This window comes from Dipteris shenzhenensis, chromosome 18 (genome assembly GCF_047967505.1).
Source record: "Dipteris shenzhenensis isolate YYH24624 ecotype China chromosome 18, Dip_SZ_1.0, whole genome shotgun sequence".
NCBI lineage: Eukaryota > Viridiplantae > Streptophyta > Polypodiopsida > Gleicheniales > Dipteridaceae > Dipteris > Dipteris shenzhenensis.
Window position 1 is genome coordinate 53,319,781 of NC_141613.1, and position 14,936 is coordinate 53,334,716.

At 44.5% G+C, this 14,936-nt stretch overlaps 1 protein-coding gene across 3 annotated transcripts in view; it reads left to right on the forward strand.

Annotated features, from left to right (window-relative positions):
- Positions 1–14,936, forward strand: part of VPS54 — a 115,699-nt gene that overhangs the window by 22,082 nt on the left and 78,681 nt on the right. For all 3 annotated transcript variants that reach the window (XM_087389332.1, XM_087389334.1, XM_087389333.1), the window contains exons 4-5: positions 2,849–2,928; positions 3,135–3,267. In XM_087389332.1, coding sequence (XP_087245458.1) covers positions 2,849–2,928; positions 3,135–3,267 — 213 coding nt within the window. The remainder of the gene's footprint in view (positions 1–2,848; positions 2,929–3,134; positions 3,268–14,936) is intronic.

Consider the following 14,936-nt stretch of genomic DNA (forward strand, 5'->3'; position numbering starts at 1 on the left):
TGGCCTTGCAGGTGAGAAGGATGCGGAGGTGGCACACAACCACCTGAGATGGTTATGTGGCATCATGGCCATGTGGACAGCAGTCCGAGGTGCTAATGTGGCCCACGTGACACGTCACTCAATGGAGCAGTACAGTGCTGACTAGCATTAAGTCCTAGCTGCTGACACCGCATTCAGCTACGTGGACTCTATGGTGTTGATGGCAGCATTACACAGCAGATGCTGACATGGCAGCAATTGCTGGTGTGATAGTTGGCTGGTGATGTGGCAGTTGGCCTGCCACGTGTCATATAGGGCTCAGTTGGCTGTCTGTTGGTTGGCTGGCTGGTCAGTTGGGGCTTTTTGTGCCGTGCCCATCTCATGAGCTATATAAGTGGGAGTCCCCCTCCCACTCGCATCACATCGTGGTGTCTCTTCCCTCTTCATCCCTTGACGAGAGCAAGACTCAAGAGTGTTCAAGCATAATCCACATTTGCATTTTGTTCCTTTCACGTCCCATCTGAGGGCTTGTGCAGGGAAGGCCACTCATATTTAGTAGAACAGCGTGGTTTCTAGGAATTGTACTTGTGGTGGAGCTCCATTTTTAGTCCGTTTGGGCTGTTTCTATACAGATCTTTCTTTCACGTGTAAACCATTCTCTTGGTGAAGGATCGCTTTTGCTGTTTTACATTATTTGCATGGTGAATCCTCTCACTAGGATTCACGTGGTATTAGAGCCAAGTCGATTCAACTGTGAAAGTTGACTTGAAGAAGATCACGGATCAGTCCGCATGCCTCTCCACACCTGAAGGAAGCTGATCTACATCAGCCCAATTGAAGACGTCAACCAAGGAAGGCCTAGGCTTGACAAGTGAAGTAGATTTGCATGAGATGGGACAACACCACGAGTTTAAGCAAGCAGAACCTTCCAGATCTAGTCAGCAATTTGGGAGAAGGAGCTGCAGAAAACAAGGGCAGCAAGCCCTAGATCCAGTTATCCATTTGAGTAGAGGAGTATTGAGTCTGCTATGTATTTGGACATTAGGTGTCCAGCCTTTTGTTTATGTTTTTTTAGCAAGCAGTAGAGCAGGAATGGCATCAACCAAGTACCTTCTCATCCCTAACTTCAGGAAGCGTTAAGTGTGATGTATCTAACTACCCCTATGGAATATCAAGTTGAAGAGTCTCCTTAATTCATGGAGTCTGTGGAAGGTGACAGATGGTACTTTCACAAAAACCTAGGCAAGGGAGATAGGTGCTAAAACAATACTATTGGATCTAACTTTGTTGCAAGCATGGAAGGAGCAAGATGCAAACACATTTACAGTGTATTAATACATACCACAAAGTACAATGTGATGCCATTGATCCATCCAGGAGATAGTGTCCATGGTGCTTGGACTATTTCGAAGAATTGGTACCAAACCAACAATTCACAAGGATCTTGAATCCATAGAGAGTGAGGAGGTCAAGGAGTTCCTCTACAAGATTAAGGTAGTGTAGGATGACTTAGTCCTCAACAAGATTAAGATAGTGTTCCTCAACACCAAGAACGTGGCAAAGCTTGTGCAAGGGTTCGTATTGGTTAGAGGAGCAGCCCAACCTTTCAGGAGCTTGGAGCCATGATCTTATGTCACATGCACCCCTGCACTTGGGTGCAAAGTGACACACTGGCTACATCGACAAGTGCGTAATAGTTCCCTAATAGGAGTTTTTGTCGTATGCTGTGACCCCTTTGTGAGCCCTTGTCCAGGGATAGTCAGGCACAAGCTACATAAGTTAGTCTCTCAGCCTTAGGTCAAGCAAGAAGATCAGTCCTTGTTCACTAGTACCCACTGGAGAACCGTAGGGTAGTGTTTCCGTCTTAGGTTTAGGGATAGGTTTAGGTCCAGCGTAGGATAGGAAGAGAATGGCAGGGGAAGGGCTGCCTTTATAGGCTACCCTGCACCCCTCCCTAGGCTGCCATTTATGGGGCCTAGGGCTGGAATTTATGGGGCCTAGGGCTGGCATTTATGGGGCCTAGCGCTGCCTTTATGGGGCCAAGGGACAAGCCAACCAGCCCCAAAAGCCCTATAAATAGGGGGCCTCCAGGCCCTCTTTCCTCATTCAGTTCTCCCAGCACTTCAGCCTCCTACAGCTCCTCCTCAGCCCCTCTGAACAGCCTAACATCCAGTAGAGGAAAGCGTGGATTCTAGGAATTGTACTTGTTGTGGATCTCCATTTTCAGCCTGATTGGCCTGTGTTTATACAGATTTACTTGCTCTCTTCAATATCGCTCTCTCATCATTCATGTGTGAACTATTCTTGGTGAAAGATTGCCATGCATGGTGAATTGTCTCACATTGGTATCTCAAGAGATTTGAACAAGTTGGATGAAAGGTTAAGGACGGGGAAGGAAACGACTGTGGCTAGCCAAGGACGTCTACAAATGGGTTGTCGGATTTCCAAGCTTGAAGCTCATTGTAGAAGCTCACTGCTTGACAAGTGTTTTAAGTGAAGTAAAGTAGCGGCAAGCTCTGGAAGGATAACCTAATATGGCTCATAGGAGTTCCCATAATCATCTTAAAGCACATAAGGCCCTTAAAGTCCTACATACGTTTTGATTGGTCTTACCAGCACTCGAATTTTATTTTCACTTTTGAGTGTATGCATTTGCCTGAAAATAAGCTCAAAAAGGTATACATGGAAGCCTTTGCTCTTGCCCATGCTTTTGTTTGATTGATTTTGCAATATGCTGCCTAACTTTGTGATCAAGATTCAAAACACGCATTTATCGAGACCTCACTAACGCACCATCGTGCTAGAAATGCGTATACTGATCATAGCTCGGTGATGGAAGGCTGTTGCTTATTCTTTGCTATTTGTGCAGGAGAGTGGTGAACTACTTGGCCTTCATTCCTTTCGCCACCTTGGCAATCGATTAACATTTTTCATGGATTCAGTAAATAGGTAAATGATGTGGACAATTTTAGCACTGTGCAGAAATGAATGATGGCTTTCATATGACTTTTATGTTGGTATGCGAAGGAGGTTCTGTTAGTCAAGTCCTCGTTGAAGGTTCTGCTTTGTCTGAGGGTATTGTTTGATTGTTTTGTAAGACACTTTGCCATTCTCGAAAGGTTGATGTGCCACTTCTGAAGGTGTTTTGTTGACAGCATGCTTGCTGCAGACTTTGTAAGGGTGGCAATTCATGGTACCAAGGACCTTGAGACTTCGGTGATCACAGAAAAATACAGAAATGGAGACCTTTTGTACATAACAAATGCCAAAGAGAACGTCGTGATTGAGGTATACTGTGATATGTGATTTGTCTTTCCCTGGCCTCTTGCTGAGTGGTTTTGAGAATAGCTTCTTTCTCCATCCCTGATCTGGTTCCTTTTTGGCATGGAGAGCATAACTTTGTTTTTTCCTTCAAGTTTAAGGTTTGCTGGTAGTTGTTATTAGCTGGAATTAAAGCTCATTAAGCACTTGGTGTGGTTTCCCCTTACCTTTCGGAACAGCTCAACCTTAAATGCAGTTGTTTTCTGAAAGCATGATCTATATGTGATTTCAGACCCGGCCAAGATTGTTTGAAGTTTCATATCCGTTAGTGCATGAATCTATTAACGGAATTTGCAGAGTTGCTTGCTGCAACAAGTTGTCTTATCCTCTATGCTACAAGTTGATGGCGAAATCTTATTTTGTGCTACCATCACTAATTGGTGTGATCCTTAGTCTTGAAAAATAAGATGAACATACACACACTCACACACACACTCTTTTTTTTGGTAATATCTAGTGCAGTATATTTATATGCTCATAAATTTACATGATGGGAGGTCTCCGAAATGGAGAGTATCCCAAAGATCAGAAACATAAAAAGAAAAGCTCTATGCAAGAAGCATCCATATCACCCTCATGGCAGGCATCATATAAGGATTGCCGCAATGAGGCTCGGAAAGATTCATATGACTTGTGAATCTGCCGACCCAAGTATGCCAAATTATGCTCACTCCAGATTGTCCAAAGAGCCCAATATCTCACCCAAGAGAGAAATAGTGAGTATTGAGACAAAGATCTCATAAATCTGCCAAAGAGTCAGAAATGTTTCCCAAATCTGTGACTCGGGAAACGGAGCTGAAGATTATCTGAAATTCTCCTGAGGAGGATCCTAGAACACGGGCAGTGCCAAAGCAAATGAAGAACAGTCTCTGAAGGAGCCTGACATCTTAAACATGTGGAAGGTGCAATGCGACGTTTAGCAAGTGTGACCCCCACTGACAATGTGCTTGTCATACATCTCCAAAGAAAAAGTCTTTGTTTCAATGGCATTTTACACTTCCATAACATCCTGAGATTCTTCCACCACCATGAGAGGGGCTTCCTTATATGCCACAGAGAATTAGCATATTGCTGAATCCATGGAGCAGGCTGAAGAAGCCTGTAGGCTTTGATGGAGGTTAAGGCAGGAAGAGGAACAGGATGAGTGCATGTAGCAGAGGGTTGCAATTGCCAATCGGTGTGTCAGCCACAGGAGGAATAGGTAGAAAAGGATGTAATAAATCAGCAATTTTCTTCCATATAGACCTATGATGCATTCCCAATGCATAGGAAGCAGTGGCCTGAGGAAAACATAAGACATAGCCCTGATCATCTACCACATCATGTATGTATCTAATTCCCAATTTCATGAGATTGTATGCCCGAACAGGTTCTTGTAAAGCGAGTGGAATGTCAAAGATGGCACTCCAATGAATACTTTCTTTCCTCATTGAGTTTGTCCCTGAGCAATTATCAGGAGCCCATTTGACCTTAGAAAGTTCTTGTTTCCAATCAAGTATTAGAGCAGTAGAGAAAGGACAGCCATGTATCTTCCCTACAAATTTCCCAATGAGAACCTCCCAATGATCAGTAGTCCAATGACCATAAGCACAAGTCCTCATGTTGACACACATGGATGCTAGCATACAAGTCCATGGCTGTTGCTGACGGAAAAAAGTATGCAGCATAGTCGCCTTCCTTGCAAGTACATGATATCTTATATTGAGGACGTTAAGTCCACCATGCATCCTAGGAGAGCACACCATTTTCATCTTCATCAGTCTCAATGCTTTCACAGCAGTTTTTGTCCTCCATAACATCTCCATAGCTTGAGACATAAAGGCTGAAATATCCCTGGAGGACCAATGCAGCAAAGGCAAATAGAACTGCACATAGGACATTAAAATGGACTGTACTATTCTGAGCCTGACATGAAGAGGCCAAGTAGAAATCTTCCAGTATTCTAGTTTATGTTGAAGTCTGTGGAAGATCCATTTTAGCTGCTGCTTCCTGGTGATATGCCATCCTATGGGATATCCCAAATGCTTGACTGCATCTTTGGAATGCACCACGTGACCTGGCCAAAGAATAGAATGCCAGTCACATTGTTCAGGGCAAGTAATTTAGATTTGTCAAAATTAACATGCAATCCTGCTGCCAAACCATACAATGAAAGAGTGGTCATAAGCATGTGAACTTCCGGGGAGAATTCTATGGCATAAAGAAGGAATCATCAGCATATGCTTGTGCCAAAAAAGATGCAGCCCCAGGGATTTTAAGACCAGTCATCTGTCTTGTGGTTGTAAGATGATCAAGATACATTAAGAGGGGATGGGTCGCAATGGCATAGAAGAGAGCACTAAGAGGGCAGCCTTGTCTAAGTGATCTACCCAATGTCCATGACCGGGATAGATGACCCCCAAGAATGCACTGAGAAGTAGAGCGAGAATAAAGCTAGTAAACTGCATTTGCTATCTTGGGACCAAAGCCCAACTTTGTCATGATTTGAGAGATAAAATCCCATTGAACAGTGTCAAATGCCTTAGTAATATCCACCTGCAATATAAGCACATCTTGATGCGAATACTTAGCATATTCAATTGCAGTCAAGGCATTGGATATATTGTCATGGATTTGTCTTCGCGGCACAAACCCATACTGATGAGGATGAAGTCCCGCATCCAGTATCTTGTGAAGCCTATGCACAATCATTTTGGCAATGAGTTTGTAAACTACAGGCATCAAAGTAATAGGCCTCCAATCTGACATATGGTCGCACAGATGTTTTTTGGGCACAAGTTTGACTATGCCATGCTTCCAAGAGTGCGGCAACTGATTTTCTTGCCAGGCAACATTGATCATTTGCAAGAGGACATCTTTCAAATCATCCCAAAAAGAAATATAAAGTTCCACCGTAAGGCCATCCCAGCCAGGGGACTTGTATTTGCTGAGGTGGAACAATGCATTATCAAGTTCTGTGTTAGTAAAAGGTCTCTCCAAGGTAAGAGCATCATCCATTTCCACTATTCCAGAAACATATTGGAGAAATTCAGTCCTAGCATCAGTCATTTGATTTGACGGGGAACCAGGAGCGGAGAACAATTTGTTGGAAATAATTTTGGCATTCATCTTGGAGATCAGAGAAAGAGTGCGTTCAAGAGCCATCTAGCTTCCTTACTCTTAGACATGAGTTTTTCTTTCGAGTAGCATGCAAGCCTTGGAAAAAGGCTTTTGATGAACAGCCCTTATCCATGAGGGGCTTCATTCTTGCCCAAGATGCCATTTGTGGAATTTCCTCTGATCATTAACAGTCAATTTAATCTGAGCATGTGAAAGGGAATCGTTTTCTGAATCTGAGAGAGGCCTTAACTGAGAAAATTCAGTCAATTGTTGTGCTGTCCTTTTTGCCCATTTAACCTCATTCCTCCATTCAGTCATATGCCAGTTGCCATACTCCCTAGTGACATTCTGCATACGAGAGACAAAACTGTCCCAAGCATAATTCATGTCCTCCTGGGCATGCAAAGGCAAGGGATGAATTGCAAGTCTGATCATTTGCTGGAAATGGTGATGTCGGAAATAAGCCTGATTAACATGCAATAATCTATTGGAAAGGGGTGGCAAATCATCCAGAGGCATGCCAAGCTGCAAATTCATCCACAATGGGGCATGATCTGACAAGCCCAATGAGAGATCTATAAGGAGATGAGGGCTAAAATCTGCAAATTGTTGTGGGTAAAACAAATACCATTTGTCAAGCCTTGCCCAGTATGTAGTAAGTGCATTATGATGAAAAGTATATCGAGGCACTGACCCTTGGAGAAGCAGCCATAAATCTTCAGCCTGCACAGAAAGAAGCATGCTATCCCATTTCTGCCTTTCCAATGATAGCATATGAGATCTTGAAGTGGTGTTATCTCTTGGCAGAGGGGAATTATTAAAATCTCCACAGATGAATGCATTGAATCTCCATGGATATCTGCATAAAGAATCCCATAATGAAGCCGTCATGGCAAAGGTATGGTAAGCATAGACTGATGCAAACTCAAGAATATCACCATTGACATTACATTGTATGACCAGCCATTTGCCACTGCTGTCATTGAAGGCTAACTGAGGTTCCAGCTCATGTCTAACCAGTATGCATACACCTGAGTAGGTAGTGGTACCAGCATAATATATATCATAACCGCCAAAATAACCATGATGACCAACCATGGAGTGTTGATTATGCTCTTGCAAACAAACAATATCTGGCTGCATTTTATGTACATAGTTCCATAAAAGCCTCCACTTGGAGACATTGCAGAGGCTCTGTACATTGTATGTAAAGCATGAAAGAGGTATATACAACAAAGTATCAGAATAAAACAAGACATCAGAGAGGCATGAAAGAGGTATATACAACAAAGTATCAGAATAAAACAAGACATCAGAGAGGCAAAGCCTCTGCCTGCATGGGCTGCATTCCTTCATGATCTATGAAAGACATAGCATTCTCCCCTTCTGCTGAATCACATATGGGGATGCCCTTCTTCAATACCCCCACCCAATTTTGAAGGACATGAGCTGAAGTAGAAGCCTGTCCTGGTGAGGGAGAAGAAGCATCCCATTGACGAGATTGAAGGGGGCGTTGCTTCAATACAACCACCTTCTTAGGTTGTTGAAAACCATCCTGATCAATCCCCGCGGATTCCTTCATCTTCTCTTTTCCTTTATCTTTTCCTTTTCCAGCAAGTGACTGTACCTGATTGATTGGTTTGGCATTCTTTGCTCCATTTCTATTTGCTGTCTTAGCTTGCAAATTCTCATTCTGTTCTCGTGTCTGGGGCGGCAAGGCATTGGGAGGGGGCTGATGCAGAACCATTGGGCATTAAGAGGCTAGATGCCCAAACTTGTGGCAGGCAAAACAAGCTCCTGCAAACACTCCTTACTTCAATTCAAAATACTTTTTTCCCAATCGCACTGCCTCAACTTCCACTGCAATGAAGGAGGGGTAGGTGTATCAGTGTCCCAGAGAATGCAGAACCTGTTACGGTTTCCCATGGGGCGTGGAGGACAAATGACCTGTCCCAAAGAAGCAGCCAGGCCAGGCAACTCTTCACGCATATAGTCCGGGAAGTTAACAACCTCAACCCATATAGGACAATGATGTCGTATAAGACTTTGATAATCCTTGTTTGGGGACCAGGGCATAGCATGTACCATCTGCTTTCTGTAAAACAGGGGAGAGAACTCAAGAAGCCTCTGCTTGCACGAAGCATGTGATAAATGCACCTCATAAAAGCCTGTGGAAGCAAAATACACTCCCTCTACAAAGCATCCTCCAAGGATGGACTTAATCCACTGCGCGACATCACTGGCCGCTGGGATTCTTCCTGGAAAGAAAATTATATTTATACGTGACCTCTGGAATCGGTTTGCTCCATTCCTGTCGTGACTGCTGAAAGTCATCCTTAAGGGTGTCAAACACGTACTGAGCTTCCATAGTAAGTTCATCATCTTTTGATGCAGGCTCTGATTGGCGGCGCTTAGCATCTGCGGGTCTTTCTTTTCGAGCATATGTACAAACATCCAAACCTGAAGCCATGATTGAAATACGACAAGACAAGAAGGAAAAAAAGAGCGTACAGACACAGGACACTACGGAGAAGCACAAAAACAACAAACGTGTATGGAGCTGCAGACGTGGTCTTCCTGAAATCTGTACGTAGATGCAGACGGGACTGTATGGAACTGCGAGCAGAACTGCACGGAGGTACGTCCACCTAACCTATACGAAATTTGCAACCTAGGTTTCTACGGACGTACGAATAGCGTGCGAACGCTGTACGGGGACTGTACATGTGTATGGACAGAAGGGGCAGGCTGTACGGAAACCTTGACGAGGCTGAACAGCAGAGGTCCACACTCGCACAAAACACTGCTCACACACACACACACACACACTTTTTTTTTTTTTGTAAAACCACATCTTAAATTATCAAAGACTATGTAATACAGAAGGTGAACTCCGTGATGGAGTCAACCTTTGAAAGTCAAAAGCAGTGGAAAAAAACATCCAAGACCAAAGTATTCAGATCTCCCTGTTGAATACAATCATAGAGTGACTGACGAAGGGATCCTCGAAAGAAATAAAATGGATCAAAGGAACCAGAGCCAAATGATAGATGAGTCCTCTGCAACCAAATGCTCCATAATGACCAGAAACGGACTCAGGCGAGGAACAAGGCAAACGAGCGAAGTCGGGGAGGGGTGCAACCAAAGATCCAATAGAAGCGGCCAAAAACCACCGAAGGAAATCGGAGCCGAAGACAGTGCGAAATCCGATGAATAAGATCCCTGGAGGTGGAGCACGACCATAATAAATGTGGGATGGTCTCCAATGAAGAAGCACAACGCTGACATCGAGAAGAAGCAATGCCGCGACGAGCCAAAGTAGTGCCCACCGGTAGAGCTCCAACCAAACAACACCAGAGGAAAAGGCGTTGTTTGAGCGGCAAAGAACTTTTCCAAAGAGATTCGAGAGTTCGTTGCCACCAAATCAAAGGCTTTGAAAGATGCCAGAGTCGATTACCATGATCATGAATCCATGGCACTCCAGAAGGGGAGCGCGGAAGGAGACACCAATCCTGTAGCCGATGAAGAGGCTGCAAAGAAGGGGCCGTCAAAAAAGGGGCAAGCATGAGACCAATAGCATGCCAGAGAGCGCGATGATTTAAACGGAGAGCATAAGTTTGGCAAGCGACAGGAAAGGAAAGGAAATAACCCTGCTGGTCGACCACATCTCCCACAAAATGAATACCTGTCTTCATTAGATTATAAGCCTTGATGGGATACCGCAAGGCTAAGAGAGGATACGATGGTGAAATCTTATATTTTTGTGTGGGAAACCCCAAAAAGAGGTAAAAACCCACCAATAAGTACAAAGGAAAAATTTACAAGTAAAGCCTCAGAGCAAAAGTCATGAAGCAGCCAAGTAAAAAGTTACAAGATCAAACTGGAGGAGAATCAAACACAACATCCTCTGGTTTAAGATTGTTGCTTTGTAAAAAGAGATGTAGTGAAGAAACTGCACTGTCAATAAAAACCACCTGTTTTTTGCCCTTGTGATTCTTCTTAATATAAGCCGTGTTAGAACATACCCAACAGAGGGTACACGCAGCGGAAGACTTATAGTAATGCCCAGGAGCTCACACAGTGTGCGGTGGGTGTGGAATCACAAACTTCTTAACTTAATGTGCATAAAATAGGTGTGCAGACTCATCAATAGACAATGAACCAACCAGATAGAGAAACCACCAAAATATATATTTCCGTCCAGTGTGTTCTTCTCCACCTTATTGCCTGTGAATCAGCCTAGGTGGGCAGCCCCTGCCAAGCTTTGTCTGCAGCACACAGGTCCCTGTTCCACTGCTCCAACCTACCTGCTTGTGAATGGCTGCTCCAGAAGGTATGATGATCTCAGCACCTTGCTGCCCTCGAAGACAGCCAAGGTCCAGCCTCTTCCTGGCAAAGTCTGCAGCACTTGTTGCATTCTTTCACCTCCTGTAGATAGGCCCAGAGAGTAGGCTCCCTGCTGCTCCTTTCTGCCCTCCTGGAACTGCTGGCTATGCTGGATGCTAAAATGAGGCAAGAGCCTCTCCTTTTATAGGCCTAGGGCCTTGCTGAAAAAACCGACCAGTCTGACCTGACTGGGCCGACTGGACAGACTAGGTTGGCTGGCCCAACCGACCTGGTTGGCTCAGCCCAACCAGCCCTATATAAGGGTCCTAGCCAGGCCCTTTTGGGCTGCTGCTAGGCTCCCCTTTTCTGCTGCTGCCGAACAGTGAGTTAGAAGAGAGGCCGACGGATCGAAGAGCGGATCCTAGGGCATCACATAAGCAAAAAAACCAGCCCCAGGAACATCAGCACGACTGACCAGTCGCTCCTTCACATCGGTTGAAGAACAGTGAGCATAATAGAACCCTTTGCCCAGAAAGACAAAGGAAGAAATACAACCGGACCCACGGCAACTTCAGTGTAATGACGAAGATGAGCTGCAGAGAGAATCCTGCCCATAAAATAAAGACAGACCCCAAACTGCTGAGCCTGGTGAAGACCAGAGACCAGAGGGGCAGAATCCAGAGAGCAAACAAGGGGAGAACCCGAAGTAGGAACTTTCGTGACTAAGGCCGCACATAGATGTCGAAGAAGATCCAACTGGAGTGAAGAAGAAGGACGATCCGCAACATCCAATTTGGCCGAACCATCCGCAACATCCAATTTGGCCGATTTGAAAGAACGCGAGGGAACCAAACCACCATGCTTCTGCTGAATAAAAACATGTGCAGGAGAAGGCAAGGCAGGAGGAGGGGCTGATGCTGAGAACACAAAGGAATCAGATGAGGGAGTGACAGGAAGAAAGGAGGAAGAAGTGTCATGAATAGGTGGAACAAGAAAAAGCTGTACAGAAGGAAAGAGAGGTACAGCCAGGTTAGGTACAGCCTGTACGGGCTGAAGAGAAACAGGAAATAGGGCAGATTATATGGACGAAGCGTTGGCAGCAGGCTGTATGGACGGAGCAAGACAAGGGAATCGTATGGGCGCATTAAATGCAGATTGCTGTACGGACAAAACAGGGACATGAGGTACGGAAAGAAGACGGGACAGAAACATGATGTGTAGGCGTAGGCCGTACAGAGGGCTGTACGGGCTGCAAGTCGACATGCTGAGAAGGTGCGGACGGTGAATCAGTAGGCTGTACGGACGGCGAATCAGCAGGCTGTACGGACGCTGGGGCTGGTACGGATGAAGAGACAGCAGAAACTGAAGATGGCGAGGTAGACATGGTATGGACAGGGAAGAGGGAGGCAGAGGAGCTCTCACCACACACACACACACCCCTCTCTCTCTCTCTCACACACACCTCTCTCTCTCTCACACACACACACACACACTTTTTTTAAAAGTAATATCCAGTGCTGTATTTATATGCTCATAAAGAAGCATCTATATCACCCTCATGGCAGGCATCATATAAGGATTGCCGCAATGAGGCTCGGAAAGATTCATATGACTTGTGAATCTGCCGACCCAAGTATGCCAAATTATGCTCACTCTAGTTTGTCCAAAGAGCCCAATATCTCACCCAAGAGAGAAATAGTAAGTATTGAGACAAAGACCTTATAAATTCGCCAAATAGCCAAAAATGTTTCCTAAAATTGTGACTCGGGAAACGGAGCCGAAGATGATCTGAAATTCTCTCGAGGAGGTTCCGAGAACACGGGCAGTGCCAAAGCAAATGAGGGACAGTCTCTGAAGGAGCCTGACATCTTAAACATGTGGAAGGTGCAATGCGACGTTTGGCAAGTGTGACTCCCACTGACAATGTGCCTGTCATGCATCTCCAAAGAAAAAGTCTTTGTTTCAAAGGCATTTTACACTTCCATAATATCCTGAGATTCTTCCACCACCATGAGAGGGGCTTCCTGATATGCCACAGAGTATTAGCATGTTGCTGAATCCATGGAGTAGGCTGAAGAAGCCTGTATGCTTTGATGGAGGTCAAGGCAGGCAGGGAAACATGATGAGAGCATGTAGCAGAGGGTTGCAATTGCCAATCAAATAGCCTGTTTGTGTCAGCCACAAGGGGAACAGGTAGAAAAGGATGTAACAAATCAGCAATTTTCTTCCATATCGACCTATGGTGCATTCCCAATGCGTAGGAAGCAGTAGCCTGAGGAAAAGATAAAACATAGCCTTGATTATCTATCTACCAATCATGTATATATCTGATTCCCAATTTCATGAGATTGTATGCCCGAACAGGTTCCTGTAAAGCAAGTGGAATGTCAAAGATGGCACTCCAATGAATACTTTCTTTCCTCATTGAGTTTGTCGCCGAGCAATTATCAGGAGCCCATTTGATCTTAGAAAGTACTTGTTTCCAATCAAGTATCAGAGCAGTAGAGAAAGGACAGCCAGGTATCTTCCCTACAAATCTCCCAATAACAACCTCCCAATGATCAGTAGTCCAATGTCCATATGCAGAAGTCCTCATGTTGACACACATGGATGCTATCATACAAGTCCATGGCTGTTGTTGGCGGAAAAAAGTATGGAGCATAGTCGCCTTCCTTGCAAGTACAGGATATCTTATATTGAGGATATTAAGTCCACCATGCATCCTAGGAGAGCACACCATTTCCATCTTCATCAGTCTCAATGCTTTCACATCAGTTTTTGTCCTCCATAACATCTCCATAGCTTGAGACATAAAGGCTGAAATATCTCTGGAGGACCAATGCAACAACGGCAAAAAGAAGTGGACATAGGACATTACAATGGACTGTACTATTCTGAGCCTGACATGAAGTGGCCAAGTAGAAATTTTCTAGTATTCCAGTTTATGTTGAAGTCTTTGGAAGATCCATTTTAACTGCTGCTTCCTGGTGATATGCCATCCTATAGGATATCCCAAATGCTTGACTACATCTTTGGAATGCACCACCTGACCTGGCCAGAGAATAGAATGCCAGTCACATTGTTTCAGGGGAAGCAATTTAGATTTGTCAAAATTAACATGCAATCACGCTGCCAATCCATACAATGATAGAGTGGTCATAAGCATGTGAACTTCTTGGGGAGAGTTCTGTGGCAAAAAGAAGGAATCATCAGCATATGCTTATGCTAAAAAAGATGCAGCCCCAAGGATTTTAAGACCAGTCATCTGTCCTGTGGTTGTAAGATGATCAAGATACATTAAGAGGGGATGGATCGCAATGGTCAAGATACATTAAGAGGGGATGGGTCGCAATGGCATAGAAGAGAGCACTAAGAGGGCAGCCTTGTCTAACTGATCTACCCAATGTCCATGACCGGGATAGATGACCCCCAAGAATGCACTGAGAAGTAGAGCGAGAATAAAGCCAGTAAACTGCATTTGCTATCTTTGGACCAAAGCCCAACTTTGTCATGATGTGAAAGATAAAATCCCATTGAACAGTGTCAAATGCCTTAGCAATATCTACCTGCAATATGAGCACATCTTGATGCGAGTACTTAGCATATTTAGTTGCAGTCAATGCATTGGAGATAGTGTCATGGATTTGTCTTCGCGGCACAAATCCATACTGATGAGGATGAAGGCCCGCATTCAGTATCCCGTGAAGCCTATACACAATCATTTTGGCAATGAGTTTGTAAACTACAGGCATCAAAGTAATAGGCCTCCAATCTGACATATGGTCACACAGGTGTTTTTTGGGCACAGGTTTGACTATGCCATGCTTCCAAGAGTGCGGTAACTGATTTTCTTGCCAGGCAACATTGATCATTTGCAAGAGGACATCTTTCAAATCATCCCAAAAAGAAATATAAAATTGCACCGTAAGGCCATCCCAGCCAGGGGACTTGTATTTGTTGAGGTGGAACAATGCATTATCAAGTTCTGTATCAGTAAAAGGTCTCTCCAGGGTAAGAGCATCATCCATTTCCACTATTTCAGAAACATATTGAAGGAATTCAGTCCTCGCATCAGTCATTTGATTTGACGGGGAACCAGGAGCAGAGAACAATTTCTGAAAATAATTTTGGCATTCATCTTGGAGATCAGAGAAAGAGTGCGTCCAAGAGCCATCTAGCTTCCTTATTTTTAGACATGAGTTTTTCTGTCG